This window comes from Rhinoderma darwinii, chromosome 5 (genome assembly GCF_050947455.1).
Source record: "Rhinoderma darwinii isolate aRhiDar2 chromosome 5, aRhiDar2.hap1, whole genome shotgun sequence".
NCBI classification, from domain to species: domain Eukaryota; kingdom Metazoa; phylum Chordata; class Amphibia; order Anura; family Rhinodermatidae; genus Rhinoderma; species Rhinoderma darwinii.
Genome location: NC_134691.1, coordinates 228,366,536 through 228,389,605, shown reverse-complemented (window position 1 = coordinate 228,389,605; position 23,070 = coordinate 228,366,536). Strand labels below are relative to the sequence as shown.

Below are 23,070 nucleotides of genomic sequence, written 5' to 3'. Positions count from 1 at the left end.
GATGGTGCTAACTTTTCTTTCCAAGCAGTCGAGTGATGTATTTATGCTGCAGGAATGTACTCTCCCCTCTTCCAGGTCATACCATCATCTGGCCAGGCAGTGGACCCATGGCCCGTCCTACTGGTCTGGTGGGGGCGACTGTAAGTCTGCAGGGGTTGCCATCCTGATTAGGGGAAGCGTATTTACTGTTGACTCTGTCCAGGAGCTCGTCTGCGGCCGCTTGTTGGTCGTAGACGGTTCCTGGGCGGGAGAGCCGATTAGGCTCATCAACGTGTACGCTCCCCCTATGAAGGCTGAGCGCCTGGAACTATTCCAGACCCTGCGGACCCAGCTCGCCACCACTAGGGCAGTGGTGATGGCCGGGGACTTCAACTGCCCCATCGAAGAGGATGGACGAAGTTCCGGCACTTCAATCAAGCTGGATGTCAGTTCCAAACTGCTTATCGAGATGGTAACCGAAGCATCCTTGCAGGACGTTGTGGGCTCCATGGGGATCGGCTCTGTGAACTATTCATGGAGCCGACCCGATGGCTCACTTCGTTCTCGGATTGACTTTGTGTTCACCTCCCGGGCAGTCAAGCAGCATGGGCACTCCATGGTCCCCTGCTTCTTCTCTGACCACAGGGCCATTCTCTTCCAGGGTGCCATCGGCCACGGTTTTCCTCCCGGCCCTGGCTCCTGGAAGCTGAATTGTGCCCTGCTGGAAAGAGAAGAGGTACTGGCGGAACTTAGAGACGCCTATATTGTTTGGAGGAATGATAAAGTTTTCTTTGACAAAACCTGTGACTGGTGGGAATATGTTAAAGTTGAATTTCGTTGTTTCTTTCAGGCAAAAAGTCGTCAACAGGCGTGTGAGAGGAAGAGAGACTTCAGAGAGATGCAGCGTCAGCTGCGATCCCTGCAAGACCTCCTTCAATGCGGCTGGGACGTCAGGAAGGAGCTGGAGGAAGCCAAAAAGGGCCTGAAAAGGCACTTTGAGGAGGAATCCAAGCGAATTGTCTTTCGTTCCAAGGTGGAGAACCTGGAGAAGGGTGAGAAATGTAACTCGTTCTTTTTCAGGAAACTCCATGCCGGCCACACGCCCCTGAAGGAACTCCGAGATGAGACCGGAAACATGCATTCTGGGAAGAAGGAGGTGATGGGAGTCGTCACAGACTACTACCGAAGCCTCTACTCCCGGAAAACCACTGACCCCGAAGCCGCCGATAAATTCCTGTCAGGTATCACTAATCATCTTGATCCTGCAGGTACGGAGGCTATGGACGTACCCCTGACGGTGGAGGAACTGCTCTCTGCCGCTAAATCCTTCAGACCCGGCAGGACCCCGGGCAGTGATGGTCTCCCAGCAGAGCTCTATGTAGCGCTGGGGGACTTGATCTGTCCGGACCTGCTGGAGCTCTATGAGGAGATGGTGGTGGAGGGTAGAATGCCACCGTCCTTGAGAGAAGGCATGATCACGATCTTGTATAAGCGGAAGGGGGAGAGATGTGACCTGAAAAACTGGCGTCCCATCTCTCTCCTGAACGTGGACTACAAGATCCTCGCCAAAGTATTGACCAACAGACTGAAGGTTGTCATCGGACAGATCATCGGATCGGACCAAACCTGCGGCATTCCTGGCCGTAGGGTGGCCGACAGTCTTGCCCTGGTGAGGGACACGGTGCATTACATGCAAAGCCGCCGTACACACGCGGCCCTGGTCAGTCTGGATCAGGAGAAGGCTTTTGACCGGGTCTCTCACGAATTCATGGGTAAGGCTCTGCGTAGGCTGCGGCTTGGCAGGTTGTTCTGTTTGTATGTTAACCTGATGTATTGCGACATTTACAGCTCGGTGCTGGTGAACGGCTGGAAGACTGACCCCTTTCCTGTATCGTCGGGGGTTAGACAAGGCTGTCCTCTTTCACCTCTCCTTTTTGTTTGTGTTATAGAGCTCTTCGCAGAGGCTATCCGGCAGAATGGAGAGATCAGAGGGATCACCGCACCAGGTCCAGGACACTTCGAGGTCAAATGCTCGCTGTACATGGACGACGTGACCGTCTTCTGCGCTGACCAGAGTTCGGTGACTGCACTCGTCCAGACCTGTGAGGAGTTCGGACGCGCTTCAGGGGCAAAAGTCAACTGCGGGAAGTCGGAAGCCATGCTCTTCGGAAAGTGGTACCTGCCTTCTCCTGCCTCCTTCCCGTTTACTATCAAGCCGGACTTCATCAAAATTCTGGGAGTCTGGTTCGGTAAGGAAGGTGCAGCCCTAAAGTCGTGGGAAGAACGCTTGGCCAAAGTCAACCAAAGGATCGGACTGTGGAGCCTCAGACAACTCACTATTGAGGGCAAAGCAATGGTCCTGCGTAACGAAGTCTTGCCTGTGCTACAATACACTGCACAGGCATGGCCCCCTCTTGCAACGGTCTCGAGGGCCATTACCAGGACTGTGTTTCGCTTCATCTGGGGCTCGAAAATGGACAGAGTAAAGCGGACTGTTATGTACAAGGAGCCCCGCAAAGGTGGGAAGGGTATACCCGACATTCCCACTCTGCTGCGGATCGCTTTTGTATGTGACTGTGTTCGTAGGACTCTGAGGACAGCAAACGGCTCTGCGGGCAAGGCCATGTCCCGCTACTTCCTCCTTCCCCTCTGGCGAGGTTTTGGCTGGGATAAGTGGGACAGCTCCTTCCCTTACAACTGGCACGCTCCCTGGTTCTACGGAGATGTCGTCCGGTTTGTGAGGGAGCATCAACTGGAGGGTCTTAAGCCCGACTTGTGGAAACCTAAGACGATCCACAAGCACATCAGAGCAAAGGACTCACTGGAGTTTGTTCCAGGGCTTCATGCCGACACGTTGGAGACTGTTTGGACTAACGTGTCATCTGGCAGGTTGACCAACGGGCACAAGGACATTTCATGGATGGCCATCCAGGGAGGACTGCCTCTTAGGTCATTCATGCATGCCCGCAACCTGTGCAAGACCCGGTACTGCCCCAGGTGCCCCTTCACGGAGGAAACATCTTTGCACATTTTCTGGCAGTGCCCCTTTGCACAGGGTCTGTTGAAAGCCTTGGAACACGAACTCAAGGACTCAGTTCCCAGGAACAGACTGTCGTACCGCTCGGTACTTTATGGACTATTTCCTGGGAATACCACGGATGGAGCAATCCAGGAAGCCTGGCGCCTTATGAACTGTTTTAAGGACGCTATATGGTTCGCCAGGAATCGTCTGATTTTGCGGAGAGAGAGTGTGTCCGTCCAGGACTGCCGCAGGCTGATCCACAGCCTGCTCAGAGACTATTCCACCTGGGACAGCCCGGACGTCGATGAGGAAGAGGACTGATACTCCCCTTCCCCCCACTCTCCCTTCTTGTGTGTTGTCTTTCAATAAAGCTTCGGGCCTGTGATTTCCCGCTTCCCTATCCCCTCCTACCCACTCCCCTATCCCATCACTTGTCTGTAATGCTTTGTTGTTTGGCTTTAGTGAATGCAAGAATGTTAGTGTAGCATGTGGTGTAATGTATAGCATAGGCTAGCCTGTACTGTGTATTATACTGTCATGTTATGTTTGACGACTGTTATTATTTATTATTTGCTGCTTCATGGCTCGCGCTGCGTCGCAGTAATGTTTGTATGATGACGATTGATTGTCAATAAAGCATTTTTCAATCAAAAAATCTGTTCTTATCAGTTTAATATCTGATACGTCCCCTATCTGGGGACCATATATTAAATGGATTTTTAGAACAGGGAGATGGAAATAGAGCTTGCTCTGTCCACTCCACGCATTGACCTGGTATTGCAGTATTTCCAGGACCGGTGCACCCTTCCCTTATGTGTTGACTAAAATCAGATTCCAAAAGTGCTATTTGTGTTTGCTATTGTTTTTGTCTTTCTGATGGGATCTCCCCTTTTAATCCCATTATTTCAACACCTGTTGGACAATGCATTTGTACAGTCATGTGTGATAATGAGCTCATTTATTAAATGCAATTAATTAATACATTGCCACCTCTTGTTGTGTGTGTGTGTGTGTGTGTGTGTGTGTGTGTGTGTGTGTGTGTGTGTGTGTGTGTGTGTGTGTGTGTGTGTGTGTGTGTGTGTGTGTGTGTGTGTGTGTGTGTGTGTGTGTGTGTGTGTGTGTGTGTGTGTGTGTGTGTGTGTGTGTGTGTGTGTGTGTGTGTGTGTGTGTGTGTGTGTGTGTGTGTGTGTGTGTGTGTGTGTGTGTGTCTTCTGTGTTTCTGTGTTTCCGGCATTTCACATTGGAACAGCTCATTCACCTTCCTTGTCTTCTCTCCGCCCTCCCTCCTAGGTAAGTTAAAGAGCTGCACCTGAGCCAGCCACTGATTGATGCAGCAACACAGTCAACTAGTGGAGTGGAGTGGAGTAGGGGAACAGCAAACAGCCATTAAAGCAGCCAGCCGCCTACCCGCCACAATGGACCTACCTGTGTACACTAGATGGATGTGATGGAATGTACTGCCGTCCCAACATTTCCAAGAAGAAGTAAGAATTGCAGTTGCAACAAACCCTTGCTTGCCTACAAAGAGAGCAGCAATTTGGATTTGTTACTATGTTACCTAGAAGAATAAAATAACAAACTGTGCAAGGATGGAGGTTGTAGGAGCAAGGAGAACAAGTTGTCTGTAAAGTTGGTGGATGCCTATTTTCCATTTTGCAGTCCCTTGTCTCCCTCTTGTGGCCTCCTGGAGGCAACTAGCTGTGCAAAAAAAAGACAGCCTGGCGGCCGGCTGTTGCAGTGTTGCCCTCTCAGGCAACACTGAGTGACTGACTGAGCCGCACCGTCTTATATAAAGTTCAGACGGAACTTTGCACGTGTCATAGTGGAGCCCTCAGGATTCCAGAGCCAGCTTTCTGACATCATAATGGGGCCTGCCTCAGAGATAGATAAAAGCCTGGGCCCAGGCAGTGTTGGTCAGTGCTGCTCAGCAGGCAGCACCGGACTGGACTGGATTAAAGCTGATACAAGGTGTGAAGGAACAAGGGGTGGCTGTGGGCATGCACTTGCTGCCGCTGCCAGTGTTTATCTGCATGGCAGCAGGGCATTTGGGCGTTGCCAGGAAGGCGTTTTTATGTAGATTCCTCCTCTTTCAGCACTGCATTGTGGTGCAAGCAAAAGAAGCAAATCCTGTCTGGCTTCCTCTCCGGCCTTTATTCACCTCCCTCCCGCTTAGTAGCTGTAAATGTGTGTGAGCCTGCAGGGCCCCATGGAATTGCCTAGGAGTAGGCTGAATCAATCGCTGCAAGGGGTGAACAGCAGTATGGGACAGGCTCGGTCAACGGCCGGCCCATTTGGGTTATCGCTTCTCGGCCTTTTGGCAAGATCAGGTGTAGTATTTCTGCATCTGGTTTTGTTGGGAGGTGTCCGGGGTACCCTGCTCCTTGGCCTTGGGGGATCGTCTCTTTTCACAGAGAGACTTCACCCCCTTGCTGCTATTTGGGGAGTGGGCTTAGCCCCCGGACAACGAGTTGCGATCGCGCCTTACCCAAGAGGTCAACCGGCCTTGAGGCGTTTTTCTAAGAGCGTTCCGAGGGCGTTTATCGGGCTTCGTAGGTGTCTGGGGTACCCTAATCCTTGGCCTTGGGGGAGGGTTCCACTTAATTGTGGAATCTGAGCCCTTGCTGCTATAAGGGACAGGCTTAGCCCCCAGGCACTGAAAATGCCATATACATTTGGATTTGCATCCGGGGACACCCGGTTGCGCCAGTCCGTCCGCATCGAGGTGGAAGAAGGCCATCGCCAGCGGAAGAACCTTCGCTTCATTGTGGAGGTGATTCTGCTGGACTTCCTGGGGCTCAAGCGGGCGGACATCCTGTGTCTCAACGACCAGGAAAGCCGCGGTCGGTACACCGTATCCTTTACGGCCGCGGCATGTTGCGACAACATGCACAAAAGATTGTCTGATGCGGACCAGAGTGAGGAGCGGCTAAATGGACTGAACTTTTTATTCCTCTACGGGGAGGAAGAAGTCCCGCTCGTGATGTGCATGTTCAGTCCATTTGTCTCAGAGTGTGACATTGAAACCTTCCTCAGTCGTTACTGCAGGGAGGTCCGCTTCTCACATAAAATCTTGAACACCCAGAGCTTCTGGAATGGCAAAAGAAAATATTGGGTGAAGTTCCGCCAGGATCCCAATGGCATTGGAGGCTTACATCACCCACCCCAGAACTTTGCCATTGGGAAGAATCGAGGATTCCTATTTTACCCCCAGATGCCAATAGCCTGCCGGAACTGCTTGAGATATGGCCACACCAGAGAACATTGTGACCGGCCCCATGTGGTGCAGTGTAACAGGTGTGGCCAGGTTGGACACGTAGCGGCAAAATGCAGTTCCGAGGTGTTGTGCAATCTGTGCGGCATGACTGGGCATGCTTTTAAAGATTGCCCCCGCAGAGCGAAATCTGGGCCACCCAGACCAGGGCCAGAGCGGCAGTTTGCAACATGTGCAGACGCCGCTGGTAATGCCCCAAAACGAGCATTGACGACTGAGGGGTCCAGGCCAAAGTCCTTCACAGCTCCATCGGGGGGCCCACCGATGTCAGCCTCGAGGGACGGCCATAGGGATTCCACCGGGTCCAGGCAGAGCAGGAGGAATTCTGACTCTGCTGGACATAAGTTGACCGGCACCTCTGCAAACAGGTCCTCTGCTCCGCCTGCAGTGGACCCTGTTGAGGCAGTGGTTAGCGACAGGCGTCGTGGCTCCGTAGGTTCTGCAGTAGGACCTGACGCCTGTCCCAAGAGTGTGGGCATGGAGCGGAGACACTCTGTGTCAGACGAGGGCTCCATTAAGAAAACCCTAAAATATGCTGGATTGGAGCCTCGTTTTGACCATTTCCGGTCAACGGGGGGGTCGGAGCAAAGTTCCTCCACTGCGGTTGTGGAGGGGCTTGCGATGAAGGCTCCCCGTAAGCAGGCAAAGGTTGCCAAGAGTGATGGGACCTCACAGGCCCCTGTGCAGCTGCCCAGGAAGGACATCAGCGATATCTTCAGCCAGGGGCCAGAGATGGGTGAGAGCGACTTCGAGGAGATGGATAGGAGCCATTCTGCAAAGAGACAGCGAGAGGAAGAGGAGTCCGGAGTTCGGAGGAAAGCTGCCTATCGGAGTTCGGATGAGAGCAGTGTGGGGGTTGGAGCCGCCCACGTATCTGGCTCTGACCCTACCAATATCCAAGATTTATTGACCCCTCAAAAAGGGGGTCCAGACTCGCAGCTGATCTCCGAGTACGACTCTTCTGGTTCGGACCCTGACCTCAACTAAGACTATGTTGGTTCCTATCAAAGTCGCCTCACTAAATGTGAGGTCCCTAAAGAGCCCTGTCCGCAGGACTGCTTTATTTTCATTTTTAGAGACTGTGGACTTTGACCTTTGCCTGCTTCAAGAATGTGGAATCCCTAATGACTTGGAATATCAAGATTTAAAGATGGACTGGAAACTAGGCCCCTCAGTCTGGTCTGGTGGAAATGACTGTCGCTCTGCGGGGGTTGGATTGCTCTGCCGAGGTCGTTTTATCTCCATCCAAACAGTGACTGAAATCATGCCCGGCAGAGCTATTTTAATACATTTGCTTTTTAATGGAATTTTAATTCGTGTTTTAAACGTTTATGCCCCTCCTACCAAACAGGAGAGGGCAGAACTATTAGAGATTTTACCATTGTTTTGTGTTGGGTCTACCCCCCTGCTGGTGGGTGGTGATTTTAACTGTGTGCGAGATGGAGAACACCGGCAGGGTGGGGATTTTAATCGAAAAATTGACCGTACTTCTTACCTGCTCAAGAATTTTATTGGTGATTTTAAATTGAAAGATTGCTGGAGGGAACTCTTGCCTGCGGACCCAGGCCCCACCTGGTCCAATGGAAGAGTGAGCTCCAGAATTGATTTTATTTTCACTTCTAATAGTTTTATTCCCAAAAAATGTTTGCTTTTAACAAATATTTTATCTGATCACAAGCTCCTTTCAGTGCACCTGGAGCTAGAGGGAGAGCAAAAAGCTTGTAGGGGTCCCTGGAGACTAAACACCACACTCCTGGAGGACCCCATCATTAAAGAGGAGTTTGTGCGGACCTACCAGTGTTGGCAGTCCCATAGAGCGCCCAGTCAGCCTATGCTACACTGGTGGGAGGGCATTAAACCCAAAATCAGAGCTTTTTTTATTCGAGCAGGTAAGAAGAAAGCAAAAGAGAAAAAACAATGGTTTTATGTTCTTAATAAACGTTTACATGTACTTTTTAAATTGAAGGAGATTGGTATGGATGTTGATGATGATATCTTAAATCTTAAAGCTGAAATAAAATATGCCATAGAAGAGAAAGGGAAACAAATAATTTTTAATTCACATGTAAAGCACCTCGAGGATGGCGAGAAGTGTTCCCGGTTCTTCTTCAAAAAGGTAATGGATAAACGAGATGTCATTTTAAACCTTGAAGGAGAAACCACTATGGTCGGCATTTTAAATTCTGCTTTTAATTTCTACCAATCTCTTTTTAACAAGAAAAATATTGATCCTTCCTTTTTAGAACATGTTCTTAATTCCCTTGATGCCAAGCTAGATATTTTAGACCAGGAAGTTTTATCCCGTAATATTACCTTGGAGGAACTTTTATTTGCTTTTAAAAGTTTTTCTAATGGGAAAGCTCCTGGGGAAGATGGTCTGCCCATCGAATTTTATCATGCTTTTTGGGAAATTTTAAAGAATGACATGTTTTTATTGTATAAGGAAGTTTTTATTACTGAAGAGCTGCCCCCTTCCTGGAGGAGGGGGATTGTGTCCTTAATTTTTAAAAAAGGTGAGAGGGACCAGTTAAAAAACTGGCGCCCTATTACTCTTTTAAACGTTGATTGTAAAATTTTAGCTAAACTAATAACAATCCGTTTTAAACCTTTTATTCATAAATTAATCCATCCAAACCAGGTATGTGGGGTACCTGGGAGGTCAATTACTGAGTCCCTGAATATTTTACGTGACATCATTTGGTATTTTAAAGAAAGGGGTCAAAGCCTTGCTATTTTATCCTTAGATTTCGAGAAGGCTTTTGACCGGGTCTCCCATGAATATCTTTTTATGGTTCTTAAAAAGATGGCTGTTCCTGAAATTATTTTAACACGTATTAAGCTTTTATATCGATCCTGTTTTAGCCAAATTTCTATCAACGGATTTTTAACTAAAGGTGTTCCTCTTTTATCAGGGGTGAAACAGGGGTGCCCGTTGTCTCCGCTCCTTTTTATTTGTGCCATAGAACCTCTGTTCACCCTAATAAGAGATGATAAAGTCATCAGAGGCGTGCCCATACCTGGAGGAAGGGGGAACCAGGTAAAAATCCTAGGCTATATGGATGACGCCACCGTCCTATGCCCAGACGCCGCTTCTATGAGACGGGCATTGAGGAACACCGGCTTTTTTTGTGAAGCCTCTGGTTTTAAATTAAACGTTGATAAGTGTGACTGTTTTTATACTGGTGTATGGGATTCCTCTGTGACACCAGGAGTTAACATGCAGCAGGATCAGATAAAAATTTTAGGAATTGTTTTTAATCAAGAAAACGATGGGAGACCCAATTGGGATTCAGTAATTGCCAAAATGGAAAAAAAGGTTTTAATGTGGAATTTGAGAAATCTCACCATGGAGGGAAAAGTTTTAATAATTAAATCTGTTTTATTACCCATAATGCTTTATGTAGCTATGGTTTTCCCTCCAACAATTTTATATATTAAAAAAGTGACCAGGATCTGTTTTATGTTTTTATGGGGTTCCAAAATGGAAAAACTAAAACGTGATTTTATGTACAGATGTAAGGACAATGGCGGGAGAGATGTTCCTAACCTTTTTAACTTCTTTTACATTAAATACTTTTGCTTCTGTTTTAAAATGTATAATTCTGATGGTATTTTTAGCTACTTTTTAAAGTACGCTACGGGCATGATTTTTAAACGATGGTTTCGTGTCCCTTTGAATTCTCCTGTGCTTCTGTGTCCCCCAAAACAATATGCGGTGCTCGAAAAAACTGTCAGGCTCCTAGGTCTCCAAGAATTGGAGCCTGACATATTGGGGGACCAGAAAAAAGTGTCACTCTCCTGTAGGCGGCAGGAGGATACACTGGCAGTTTCAAATTTCTCACAGGCAAGGTCCAAGGTGGTGTGGCGGAACGTTTTCGGGAAATTTATGGCAAATGTGCACAAGGACCTTGCCTGGGCAATCGTTCACCAGTGCCTCCCTACTCGTGAATTCCAGCATAGGCGAGGACTGGTGGCGAGAGCCAAGTGCCCGAGAGACAGGTGTGGTGACGACGAGACGGTAATGCACCTGTTTTGGAACTGCCCATATGCACAGGAGGTTTGGAGGAAGGTAGGCCCATTGCTGAAATGGGCCTGCGGTCTTAAAGATCTTAAATTTGAATACGTGTTTTATGGTCTTTTTAACTGCCCAAGTTTTAAACAGCAAATGGTCTGTTGGATCATTTTAAACTGTTTTAAGAATGCCATCTGGAAGGTTAGGAACATTCTGCTTTTTAAACATGATTTTATTGACGTTAAAAATTGTGTGAAATATGCCCTAAGTGAAATGTATATTTATTATCTTAGGGACAAAAAGCAGCTAGGGGTAAAAGAAGCAACATCCATGTGGTGTTTGCAAATGTGGAATACCATAACATTGTAAATAAAAATGGTTTTATTCTTTTATGTCTTTTATGCCCTGTATAAATTTTATCCTGCTATTGTTCTGTACTTTTATTATAACATCTGTATTACTGGTCTTATTATTATTACTTTTGTATTCATTTAAATGTATGAATATTCATGTATTATGCTGTTGATTTTATCTTGTGGTTTCAATTTTAAAAAAAAGTCTGTAAAATATATTATTTTTGCCAATAAAAAACTTTGTTGAAACCTTATCTGTTCTTATCAGTTTAATATCTGATACGTCCCCTATCTGGGGACCATATATTAAATGGATTTTTAGAACAGGGAGATGGAAATAGAGCTTGCTCTGTCCACTCCACGCATTGACCTGGTATTGCAGTATTTCCAGGACCGGTGCACCCTTCCCTTATGTGTTGACTAAAATCAGATTCCAAAAGTGCTATTTGTGTTTGCTATTGTTTTTGTCTTTCTGATGGGATCTCCCCTTTTAATCCCATTATTTCAACACCTGTTGGACAATGCATTTGTACAGTCATGTGTGATAATGAGCTCATTTATTAAATGCAATTAATTAATACATTGCCACCTCTTGGTGTGGGTGTGTGTGTGTGTGTGTGTGTGTGTGTGTGTGTGTGTGTGTGTGTGTGTGTGTGTGTGTGTGTGTGTGTGTGTGTGTGTGTGTGTGTGTGTGTGTGTGTGTGTGTGTGTGTGTGTGTGTGTGTGTGTGTGTGTGTGTGTGTGTGTGTGTGTGTGTGTGTGTGTGTGTGTGTGTGTGTGTGTGTGTGTGTGTGTGTGTGTGTGTGTGTGTGTGTGTGTGTGTGTGTGTGTGTGTCTTCTGTGTTTCCGGCATTTCACATTGGAACAGCTCATTCACCTTCCTTGTCTTCTCTCCGCCCTCCCTCCTAGGTAAGTTAAAGAGCTGCACCTGAGCCAGCCACTGATTGATGCAGCAACACAGTCAACTAGTGGAGTGGAGTGGAGTAGGGGAACAGCAAACAGCCATTAAAGCAGCCAGCCGCCTACCCGCCACAATGGACCTACCTGTGTACACTAGATGGATGTGATGGAATGTACTGCCGTCCCAACATTTCCAAGAAGAAGTAAGAATTGCAGTTGCAACAAACCCTTGCTTGCCTACAAAGAGAGCAGCAATTTGGATTTGTTACTATGTTACCTAGAAGAATAAAATAACAAACTGTGCAAGGATGGAGGTTGTAGGAGCAAGGAGAACAAGTTGTCTGTAAAGTTGGTGGATGCCTATTTTCCATTTTGCAGTCCCTTGTCTCCCTCTTGTGGCCTCCTGGAGGCAACTAGCTGTGCAAAAAAAAGACAGCCTGGCGGCCGGCTGTTGCAGTGTTGCCCTCTCAGGCAACACTGAGTGACTGACTGAGCCGCACCGTCTTATATAAAGTTCAGACGGAACTTTGCACGTGTCATAGTGGAGCCCTCAGGATTCCAGAGCCAGCTTTCTGACATCATAATGGGGCCTGCCTCAGAGATAGATAAAAGCCTGGGCCCAGGCAGTGTTGGTCAGTGCTGCTCAGCAGGCAGCACCGGACTGGACTGGATTAAAGCTGATACAAGGTGTGAAGGAACAAGGGGTGGCTGTGGGCATGCACTTGCTGCCGCTGCCAGTGTTTATCTGCATGGCAGCAGGGCATTTGGGCGTTGCCAGGAAGGCGTTTTTATGTAGATTCCTCCTCTTTCAGCACTGCATTGTGGTGCAAGCAAAAGAAGCAAATCCTGTCTGGCTTCCTCTCCGGCCTTTATTCACCTCCCTCCCGCTTAGTAGCTGTAAATGTGTGTGAGCCTGCAGGGCCCCATGGAATTGCCTAGGAGTAGGCTGAATCAATCGCTGCAAGGGGTGAACAGCAGTATGGGACAGGCTCGGTCAACGGCCGGCCCATTCGGGTTATCGCTTCTCGGCCTTTTGGCTAAGCTCAAGTGGCTTGTCAGAGGGTCTCCTAGCCTGTCATACCCTTGGCCTTAGAGCATTGGCAGTTTACTGTCTGAAGCTCTATGCTGCTATAAGGGGAAGACCACGGAGAACAAGAAGGCGATCGACTGAGTTCCCAGACAGGGATACAGATAATATGGCTTCTTATGGCCGAATCCGATTCCTGGAGCGTGGACAAAATTTTGTGAAGAACGGCATCCGAATTGATATTGGAGAAAATTATCGGGAGGAGTTCGGATTGAAACATCTGGCTACAGAGATCCTGTTTGGACTTCTTCTGGTGGAAAAGAATGACATTCTCTGCCTACAACATCCGGCAAAAGACTATTATATCCTGGTCTTGGAGACAACAGCTGCCTGCCAGAACTTCTACCAGACTCTGAAATTGAAAGAGGGGAGTCCAGAGCTGGAAGGACTTAAATTCACCTTGCTGTACTCCTATGGTGAAGCGTATGTGACTGTCTTCATGTACAATCCGTATGTCACCATGGACAATATTGCTCGGTTCCTGCTGCGGTATTGTACGGACATTAAAAATGGCCAGAAGGTGATGGACGAAGTTGGCCTATGGACAGGCAAATACAAATTTTTGGTGAAGTTTGGAGCAGACCCAGATGGGATTGGGGGAGTTCACCACCCGCCTTCCAATTTCACCATTGGCCGTGACAGAGGCTATCTGTTCTACAACAATATGCCCTCCTATTGTAGGAAATGTAGGAAGTTTGGGCACAAGCCAGATGGATGTAAAGCAGAGGCGGCTGACACACGCTTCTGCAGTCACTGTGGGAAACTTGGCCACAATAGAGACGAGTGTCAGGAGGAGATCACATGTAATCTGTGTGGTGGGAAGAGACACACGTTCAAAGATTGCCCAGATAGGGTAAAGACTTGGGCGCAGGTTGCAGCGTCAGCTCAACAACAACCTGGACTGACTATTCTATCCAAGGAGCCTGCTGCTGGGCCATCTGTTGCTGGCCTCATACGGAAGGTGGCCCCAGTATCAGAGGGAAAAAAGAACCTATCCGTTATCCTGAGTCCTTCCGTAATGGTGGCAGGTCCTGTAGCAGTTACAGAGTCCGATGTCCCATCCGAGGCCAAGGGTCTGCCATCTAGCGGTTCTCGTGTGACTGATGTCCGCTCTCCCGGTCTTCCTGATGGCCAAGAGGATGACTGGGGTGAAGTGATGGAGCTGGAGGAGAAAAGAAAAAGGAAAAAGGTTGAGTCGGCTGAGTCTAGTAGTGTCAAGTCGAAAAAGACTATGAAGGCAAAATTAAAAGACGTACAGCCAGTGCTGGCAATGGAGACACCGCAACCAGTATCGGCAATTGAGATGTCTCAACCTATCCAGCCCACCATGGATATCCAGGAGTTCGTAACTCCAAGCCTGGGGGATATACTTCCTGAACTTTCTGATTCTGATGGGTCATCATGAAGTCTGAATGATGTCCTGTCTGAAGTTGCTCTCGCTGAATGTGAGGAGTGTGAGGAGCTCTGCCAGAAGGGCTGCCTTTTTTTCGTTTTTGAGCACATTGAACTTTGATATTGTTTTTCTGCAAGAATGTGATATAGATCACAGTATGGACTATAAAGAGCTGAGAGACAGTTGGCCTCACGGACAATCGGTTTGGTCAGGCGAAAATTCAAATAAGTCAACAGGAGTAGGTGTTTTATTGAAAGGGCAGAATTGCCGAATTATTTCCTTTGTTGAACTTATCCCCGGGAGGGCGCTTTTAGTTATTGTTGACTATAATGGGAGTGAAGTGAAACTCCTCAATGTGTATGCCTCACCTGATACTAATGAAAGGTCAGAATTGATTGAAGATATCCAGCCATTTATTGCCGGCTCAACATCGCTTGTAGTAGCAGGTGATCTCAATTGTGCACTCGAAAGTGAAGATCGAACTGGAGGTGCTGCAAGAAGAGTAGATAAAACCGTGCAACAGTGGAAAAATTTCATTTGCGATTTTGAATTGTCTGATGTATGGAGGAGTCTGAAGAGGTCTGAACCAGGTTATACCTGGGAGAACATTACAGTCAAGTCCAGACTGGATTATGTACTCACATCGAAAAATATGAAGCCAGTGGATATTAAGATTGAAGACAATATCTTCTCTGACCATAAAATGCTCAGTGCAACTATTCATATCCCTGCAAATGAAAGAGGAAGAGGAGTATGGAGATTAAATACCAGCTTTCTGGAAGACAAAGTGATGCAGGAGGAATTCATTGTAGCCTACAAAAAATGGGCAACTGCTAAAGGAAAATTTCCATCAATCCTAGAATGGTGGGACAATACTAAAGAGAAGATCAAGAACTTCTTCTTAGATTATGGGATTAAAAGAGCCCGAGAGAAGAAAAGGTGGTACAAGAGACTCAACACAAAATTACAGACTTACCTGAGTTTGAAGAACGCTGGTGTTGATGTCGCTGACCTGGTGGGAAAAATTAAAAAAGAAATTAAAGAGGTCATCCATCAAAAAGGACAAGAAGTGATCTTTAATACTAAAGTGCAACAGTTGGAAAATAACGAGAAATGTTCACGCTTCTTTTTCAAGAAAAGTATGGAACAGAAAAATATCATGACCAATATCGCTGGTCAAACCAGCAAAGAAGGTATGCTTCAAGAGGCCAAGAAATTCTATCAGACTCTCTTTGACAAAAAGAAGATAGATATGTCTTATGTCTCACACGCCCTAGAAGCGCTAGAACTTAAGCTTGGCCAAGCTGAGAAAGAAGACTTATGCAAGGAACTTACCTTGGGAGAACTCCTGAGTGTAATCAAGAGTTTCGCAAGAGGGAAGGCTCCAGGATCAGATGGTCTATCAGTGGAGTTCTTTTCAACATTCTGGAACACTCTGAAGGAAGACCTGCTGGAGATCTTCAAAGCAGCAATGAAGAGCGAGCTGTTACCTGAGTCATGGAGGAGAGGAATAGTTACTTTGCTGTTCAAGAAAGGAGACAAGACCAGCCTTGAAAATTGGAGGCCAATAACCCTCCTCAATGTCGATTACAAGGTGTTATCCAAAATCTTGGTCAATAGAATTAAGAAACACATCGACAAGGTCATCCACCAAGACCAAGTTTGCGGGGTACCGGGTAGAAGTATCGCAGATAACCTAAATACCATCAGGGACTGCATCTGGTACTCCAAAGACAGAAAGCAAGATTTGGCCGTGTTGTCACTGGACTTTCAGAAGGCCTATGACCGAGTCTCGCACGAGTTTCTGTGGCTTGTGCTGAAGAAAATGAATTTTCCTGAGACAGTGATCAAACAAGTCGCATTACTGTACAAAGAATCCTATAGCCAAGTTACCATTAATGGCTTCTTGTCTGGAAAAGTGGATCTGATGTCTGGGGTAAAACAAGGATGCCCCCTGTCGCCCATCCTCTTCATCTGTGTCCTCGAACCCCTGCTCACGCTGTTGAGGAAAGAGAAGATCATTAGAGGGGTGCCGATTCCAGGAGGAGGTGGGCAGTCAGTGAAAGTAAGTGCCTATATGGACGATGTCAATATTTTATGCTCCAATAAACAATCTGTGAGGAGGGCGCTACTGCTAACAGACTTCTTCTGTCAAGCATCAGGATTCAGATTGAATAAGAATAAGTGCGACTGCTTCACACTGAAGGAATGGAGGGATTTCGACTTACCAGAGGTCAATACCCAGTGCGACAGAATCAAAATTCTTGGTGTCATATTCACGCCCCAGAATGATGGAAAAGAAAGCTGGGAGCTGATAAGTGAAAAGGTGAAGAAGAAGATTGAGTTTTGGAAACTCAGACAGCTAACAATTGAAGGGAAGAACTTGGTCATCAAAGCACTAGTACTACCTCTGCTGTTGTACTTGAGCCAGGTTTTTCTACCAAGCGAAAATCGTCTTAAGGAACTCCAAAGGATATGTTTCCATTTCATCTGGAATTCAAAAATGGAGAAAGTTAGACGAGAGATAATGTACAAGCAGAAGAAGAATGGAGGAAAGGAGATTATCTTCTTTAAACGCTTTCTATATCTGCAGTATTTCTCCTTGTGTTTCAAGAACATCAAGACGAATAAAACCTGGGCCTATTTTCTAAGGTATGCCGCTGGACACGTGTTCAGAAAGAGAAAGTGGATAGAGCTGCCCCTTACAAAGCCTACCCTGCTGCTACCACCTGTGCAGTATGTATGTTTGGAAAGAACCATCCGTGTCTACCAACTGGAAGGTATGGAACAGGAACATCTTAAGAATGCCAGAAAGCTGAGAATGTTGCTGGACAGTCACCAAGAGACAACAAATGTGAGTAACTTCACAACATCAAAGTCTATGGAGCTATGGAGAAACACCAACGCTCCTTACCTATCCAATGTTCTTAAAGACTTGTCTTGGATGATTCTACACGAAAGTCTCCCTACCAGGGCATTTCAGTATAGAAGAGGGCTCGTCTCCACTCCAAGATGCCCAAGAGCTGGGTGTCCTGGAGAAGAAAGCGTCATGCACTTAATGTGGAACTGTGCCTATGCTCAGAAGGTATGGAAAACTGTTGGCATTCTACTGAAATTTACCTGTGAATTAAGGTTCCTGAACCATGAAGTGGTGCTGTATGGAGACTTCAAGCATCCTGTGGGAGAGAAGAAGAGAGTGTTGTGGATTATCTTGAACTGTTTAAAAAATGCCCTATGGAAGGTGCGCAACATCTTACTGTTCAGAAGAGACACCATTTCCGAGAAAGACTGTATAAAGCTGGCCCTAAGTGAAATTTACGTCTTCTATTTGTTGGACAGGAAGAGAGTGGGTCCAAAAGCCTCAAGCTGGTGGAATTTAAGAAGTTGGAACGTCCTGTTGGAAGATGTTTGAACTGAAGCTTTTTTCTGTTTCGCAGATTTTATAAGAAATAGCTGAATAAGAACTAAAAAAATTAAAATGTAAAAATCTGTTCTTATCAGTTTAATATCTGATACGTCCCCTATCTGGGGACCATATATTAAATGGATTTTTAGAACAGGGAGATGGAAATAGAGCTTGCTCTGTCCACTCCACGCATTGACCTGGTATTGCAGTATTTCCAGGACCGGTGCACCCTTCCCTTATGTGTTGACTAAAATCAGATTCCAAAAGTGCTATTTGTGTTTGCTATTGTTTTTGTCTTTCTGATGGGATCTCCCCTTTTAATCCCATTATTTCAACACCTGTTGGACAATGCATTTGTACAGTCATGTGTGATAATGAGCTCATTTATTAAATGCAATTAATTAATACATTGCCACCTCTTGTTGTGTGTGTGTGTGTGTGTGTGTGTGTGTGTGTGTGTGTGTGTGTGTGTGTGTGTGTGTGTGTGTGTGTGTGTGTGTGTGTGTGTGTGTGTGTGTGTGTGTGTGTGTGTGTGTGTGTGTGTGTGTGTGTGTGTGTGTGTGTGTGTGTGTGTGTGTGTGTGTGTGTGTGTGTGTGTGTGTGTGTGTGTGTGTGTGTGTGTGTGTGTGTGTGTGTGTGTGTGTCTTCTGTGTTTCTGTGTTTCCGGCATTTCACATTGGAACAGCTCATTCACCTTCCTTGTCTTCTCTCCGCCCTCCCTCCTAGGTAAGTTAAAGAGCTGCACCTGAGCCAGCCACTGATTGATGCAGCAACACAGTCAACTAGTGGAGTGGAGTGGAGTAGGGGAACAGCAAACAGCCATTAAAGCAGCCAGCCGCCTACCCGCCACAATGGACCTACCTGTGTACACTAGATGGATGTGATGGAATGTACTGCCGTCCCAACATTTCCAAGAAGAAGTAAGAATTGCAGTTGCAACAAACCCTTGCTTGCCTACAAAGAGAGCAGCAATTTGGATTTGTTACTATGTTACCTAGAAGAATAAAATAACAAACTGTGCAAGGATGGAGGTTGTAGGAGCAAGGAGAACAAGTTGTCTGTAAAGTTGGTGGATGCCTATTTTCCATTTTGCAGTCCCTTGTCTCCCTCTTGTGGCCTCCTGGAGGCAACTAGCTGTGCAAAAAAAAGACAGCCTGGCGGCCGGCTGTTGCAGTGTTGCCCTCTCAGGCAACACTGAGTGACTGACTGAGCCGCACCGTCTTATATAAAGTTCAGACGGAACTTTGCACGTGTCATAGTGGAGCCCTCAGGATTCCAGAGCCAGCTTTCTGACATCATAATGGGGCCTGCCTCAGAGATAGATAAAAGCCTGGGCCCAGGCAGTGTTGGTCAGTGCTGCTCAGCAGGCAGCACCGGACTGGACTGGATTAAAGCTGATACAAGGTGTGAAGGAACAAGGGGTGGCTGTGGGCATGCACTTGCTGCCGCTGCCAGTGTTTATCTGCATGGCAGCAGGGCATTTGGGCGTTGCCAGGAAGGCGTTTTTATGTAGATTCCTCCTCTTTCAGCACTGCATTGTGGTGCAAGCAAAAGAAGCAAATCCTGTCTGGCTTCCTCTCCGGCCTTTATTCACCTCCCTCCCGCTTAGTAGCTGTAAATGTGTGTGAGCCTGCAGGGCCCCATGGAATTGCCTAGGAGTAGGCTGAATCAATCGCTGCAAGGGGTGAACAGCAGTATGGGACAGGCTCGGTCAACGGCCGGCCCATTCGGGTTATCGCTTCTCGGCCTTTTGGCTAAGATCAAGTGTAGTATCTGTTCTTATCAGTCCTTGTAAGGATAGATAGCTCGGAGAACCACTGGGGGCTATAAACACTAGCTTAGCGATCCAAGAGCGTTCCAGACGAAGCCGGCGACGAACTGCGGAGAAGAACCAGCGAAGACGACGATCCAGAAGGGAGAAGCCGCCATCGAGGAAGAAGCTCCGGGAGATCGCTGCCGGGAAGAAGAAGGAGAACTTCGGAGAAGAGCCGCTGCTGAAGGGGATCTTCGAAGAAGCTCGGCCGCAGAAGAAGAAGCTCGACGAGGAACCGCTGCGGAAGAAATTTCGTGGAAGAACCTCGGCCAGCAAGGAGAAGATTTGCATAGCTCCGCCCCCTTCGGGAAAGAGCTATCGAAGATCCTCCCCAAGCGACAGGAACAGCTGGAAGAAGCCATGGCCTCAACCAGCAACCCTGCCACCCAGAAGGAGAAGGCAGATGGACCAGGTGAGCAGGCCCAGGCCAGGACATCTCCTCCTGAAGCCTCCTCAAGCCAACAGGCCACCAGGAAGCCGAACCAGGCTGCTCCAACCCTGGAGCCCTGGATGAAGCAGACGGTGGCCCTGAAGCTCAAGGAGGTGGACGGGAGAGTGCCGGACATGACGGAAGAAGTGTTCTGCCAGAAGATGCTCCTGGATCAGGGCTTCGCTAAGCCGGAGACCATCAGTATCCAGGCCTTCATGACCGGGATGTTCTTCGTGACCTTCGCTTCGATCAACATCTGCAGAAGGTACTGGGAGATGGTGAAAGCGGCGAGGCCTGAATCCCCTTTCTCTCGCTTTGTGGGCAACTGCCCTGTCCAAAGAGAGGAAAGGCGGGTGACGGTCTCAATGCGGAACCCACACACCCCCGGCAAAGACATCACCACGCTCCTGAAGCGGTTCTGCACAGTGGTGAGGGAACCCACCCACATCCTGAACGGACTCGGCTTCTGGACTGGCAAGTGGTCGGTAATCGTCCGACTGAACAAGGATTCGAGCGCGGAAGACGGCCTCCAGCACCTGCCCCAGTCATTCTCGCTGGGCAACTCCTACGGCCTCATCTACTACCCGGACATGCCGCAGATCTGCAGGAGATGCAGCAAGAAGGGTCATTCGGTGAAGGACTGCAAGGAGGACGCCTGCAAGAACTGCCGGGTAACAGGACACGAGACCAAAGACTGCCCGAAACGGACAATGTGCAACCTCTGCGGACAAGCAGCCCACTCTTACAAGGACTGCCCGAAGAGGGATCGATCCTGGGCAACTGTAGCAGCGAAAGCTCCAGCCAGAGGGAACCCCGCCCCAGCCAGAGCTCCAGCGGCACAGAAGACCGGGAAAAAGAAGGATGGTAAGAAGACGACAGTCCCTCCCCCCCCTCTCCCGGCCCTCCCTCGCCCTACCCTTCCCACCCTCCCTCGCCCGGCCCTCCCCACCCCCCCGTCCCCAACCCCTGTCACCCCCACTGAGGCTCTCACCTTCTCCTACCCACCCATCTCAGTGGTCCTGTCACCTGCACCTCTCCCAACCCAGCCTCCCTTCTCCCCAGCTCCAGCAGCACTAACATCTTCCCCTCCAGCTGCTGGAGTCCTCTCCCTGGAGGATTTTCCCCCTCTTGTCTCCTCAGGTGCCATCCAGAGGAAGAGAAAGGTGAGGGACAGCCCAGCTGCTGAGTCCTCAAAGAGACAAGTCGTGGAAATCTGCGAAGATTCCCTTGCGCAGCAGGAGGAAATGGAGCAGATGGTGGAGGAACTCGTGTCTGAACCTGAGGTCATCGACTTCACAACAGACATCCAGGTGGCTACAATCCTGGAACAATTTTTGTCAGAGGGCCTGCTGGATCTTCCGGACCCGCCAGGCTCCAGAGAGGAGGATCCGCCCGACCGGACTGGTAACTAAGGTGTATCGTTTGCACTAACCTTCTTTATTCTCCCCCATGGCTGCTAAACTTAACATCTTTAGCCTCAATGTGAGGAGTGTTAGAGATAGGACTAGATGTCAGATGGTGCTAACTTTTCTTTCCAAGCAGTCGAGTGATGTATTTATGCTCCAGGAATGTACTCTCCCCTCTTCCAGGTCATACCATCATCTGGCCAGGCAGTGGACCCATGGCCCGTCCTACTGGTCTGGTGGGGGCGACTGTAAGTCTGCAGGGGTTGCCATCCTGATTAGGGGAAGCGTATTTACTGTTGACTCTGTCCAGGAGCTCGTCTGCGGCCGCTTGTTGGTCGTAGACGGTTCCTGGGCGGGAGAGCCGATTAGGCTCATCAACGTGTACGCTCCCCCTATGAAGGCTGAGCGCCTGGAACTATTCCAGACCCTGCGGACCCAGCTCGCCACCACTAGGGCAGTGGTGATGGCCGGGGACTTCAACTGCCCCATCGAAGAGGATGGACGAAGTTCCGGCACTTCAATCAAGCTGGATGTCAGTTCCAAACTGCTTATCGAGATGGTAACCGAAGCATCCTTGCAGGACGTTGTGGGCTCCATGGGGATCGGCTCTGTGAACTATTCATGGAGCCGACCCGATGGCTCACTTCGTTCTCGGATTGACTTTGTGTTCACCTCCCGGGCAGTCAAGCAGCATGGGCACTCCATGGTCCCCTGCTTCTTCTCTGACCACAGGGCCATTCTCTTCCAGGGTGCCATCGGCCACGGTTTTCCTCCCGGCCCTGGCTCCTGGAAGCTGAATTGTGCCCTGCTGGAAAGAGAAGAGGTACTGGCGGAACTTAGAGACGCCTATATTGTTTGGAGGAATGATAAAGTTTTCTTTGACAAAACCTGTGACTGGTGGGAATATGTTAAAGTTGAATTTCGTTGTTTCTTTCAGGCAAAAAGTCGTCAACAGGCGTGTGAGAGGAAGAGAGACTTCAGAGAGATGCAGCGTCAGCTGCGATCCCTGCAAGACCTCCTTCAATGCGGCTGGGACGTCAGGAAGGAGCTGGAGGAAGCCAAAAAGGGCCTGAAAAGGCACTTTGAGGAGGAATCCAAGCGAATTGTCTTTCGTTCCAAGGTGGAGAACCTGGAGAAGGGTGAGAAATGTAACTCGTTCTTTTTCAGGAAACTCCATGCCGGCCACACGCCCCTGAAGGAACTCCGAGATGAGACCGGAAACATGCATTCTGGGAAGAAGGAGGTGATGGGAGTCGTCACAGACTACTACCGAAGCCTCTACTCCCGGAAAACCACTGACCCCGAAGCCGCCGATAAATTCCTGTCAGGTATCACTAATCATCTTGATCCTGCAGGTACGGAGGCTATGGACGTACCCCTGACGGTGGAGGAACTGCTCTCTGCCGCTAAATCCTTCAGACCCGGCAGGACCCCGGGCAGTGATGGTCTCCCAGCAGAGCTCTATGTAGCGCTGGGGGACTTGATCTGTCCGGACCTGCTGGAGCTCTATGAGGAGATGGTGGTGGAGGGTAGAATGCCACCGTCCTTGAGAGAAGGCATGATCACGATCTTGTATAAGCGGAAGGGGGAGAGATGTGACCTGAAAAACTGGCGTCCCATCTCTCTCCTGAACGTGGACTACAAGATCCTCGCCAAAGTATTGACCAACAGACTGAAGGTTGTCATCGGACAGATCATCGGATCGGACCAAACCTGCGGCATTCCTGGCCGTAGGGTGGCCGACAGTCTTGCCCTGGTGAGGGACACGGTGCATTACATGCAAAGCCGCCGTACACACGCGGCCCTGGTCAGTCTGGATCAGGAGAAGGCTTTTGACCGGGTCTCTCACGAATTCATGGGTAAGGCTCTGCGTAGGCTGCGGCTTGGCAGGTTGTTCTGTTTGTATGTTAACCTGATGTATTGCGACATTTACAGCTCGGTGCTGGTGAACGGCTGGAAGACTGACCCCTTTCCTGTATCGTCGGGGGTTAGACAAGG

The 23,070-nt window shown here is 48.5% G+C and overlaps 2 protein-coding genes, 1 long non-coding RNA gene, 2 other non-coding genes and 2 pseudogenes across 5 annotated transcripts in view; 6 read left to right on the top strand and 1 right to left on the bottom strand.

The window, feature by feature from the left end:
* LOC142652562 (uncharacterized) overlaps positions 1-12,708 on the top strand; it is a 28,074-nt gene extending 15,366 nt beyond the window's left edge. Inside the window, exon 3 of the mRNA XM_075828213.1 lies at positions 12,673-12,708. Within this exon, the coding sequence (XP_075684328.1) occupies positions 12,673-12,708 (36 nt within the window). The remainder of the gene's footprint in view (positions 1-12,672) is intronic.
* LOC142653749 (U2 spliceosomal RNA) lies at positions 3,635-3,809 on the top strand (annotated as a pseudogene).
* On the top strand, positions 10,853-11,044 carry LOC142653961 (U2 spliceosomal RNA). The gene has a single exon (XR_012848796.1). It is a non-coding gene; the product is annotated as a U2 spliceosomal RNA (small nuclear RNA).
* Positions 12,709-16,252: 3,544 nt separating the features above from the next.
* Positions 16,253-17,018, bottom strand: LOC142652857 (uncharacterized). Its single transcript, XR_012847955.1, has 3 exons — positions 16,932-17,018; positions 16,426-16,507; positions 16,253-16,328 (listed from the first exon to the last, which is right to left on the bottom strand). It is a non-coding gene; the product is annotated as an uncharacterized LOC142652857 (long non-coding RNA).
* Positions 17,019-17,066: 48 nt separating this feature from the next.
* The window catches only part of LOC142652561 (uncharacterized), a 104,040-nt gene continuing 98,036 nt past the window's right edge, over positions 17,067-23,070 (top strand). The window contains exons 1-2 of the mRNA XM_075828212.1: positions 17,067-17,258; positions 17,357-17,423. Coding sequence (XP_075684327.1) covers positions 17,067-17,258; positions 17,357-17,423 — 259 coding nt within the window. The remainder of the gene's footprint in view (positions 17,259-17,356; positions 17,424-23,070) is intronic.
* On the top strand, positions 17,467-17,657 carry LOC142653854 (U2 spliceosomal RNA). The gene has a single exon (XR_012848708.1). It is a non-coding gene; the product is annotated as a U2 spliceosomal RNA (small nuclear RNA).
* Positions 19,158-19,259, top strand: LOC142654510 (U2 spliceosomal RNA; annotated as a pseudogene).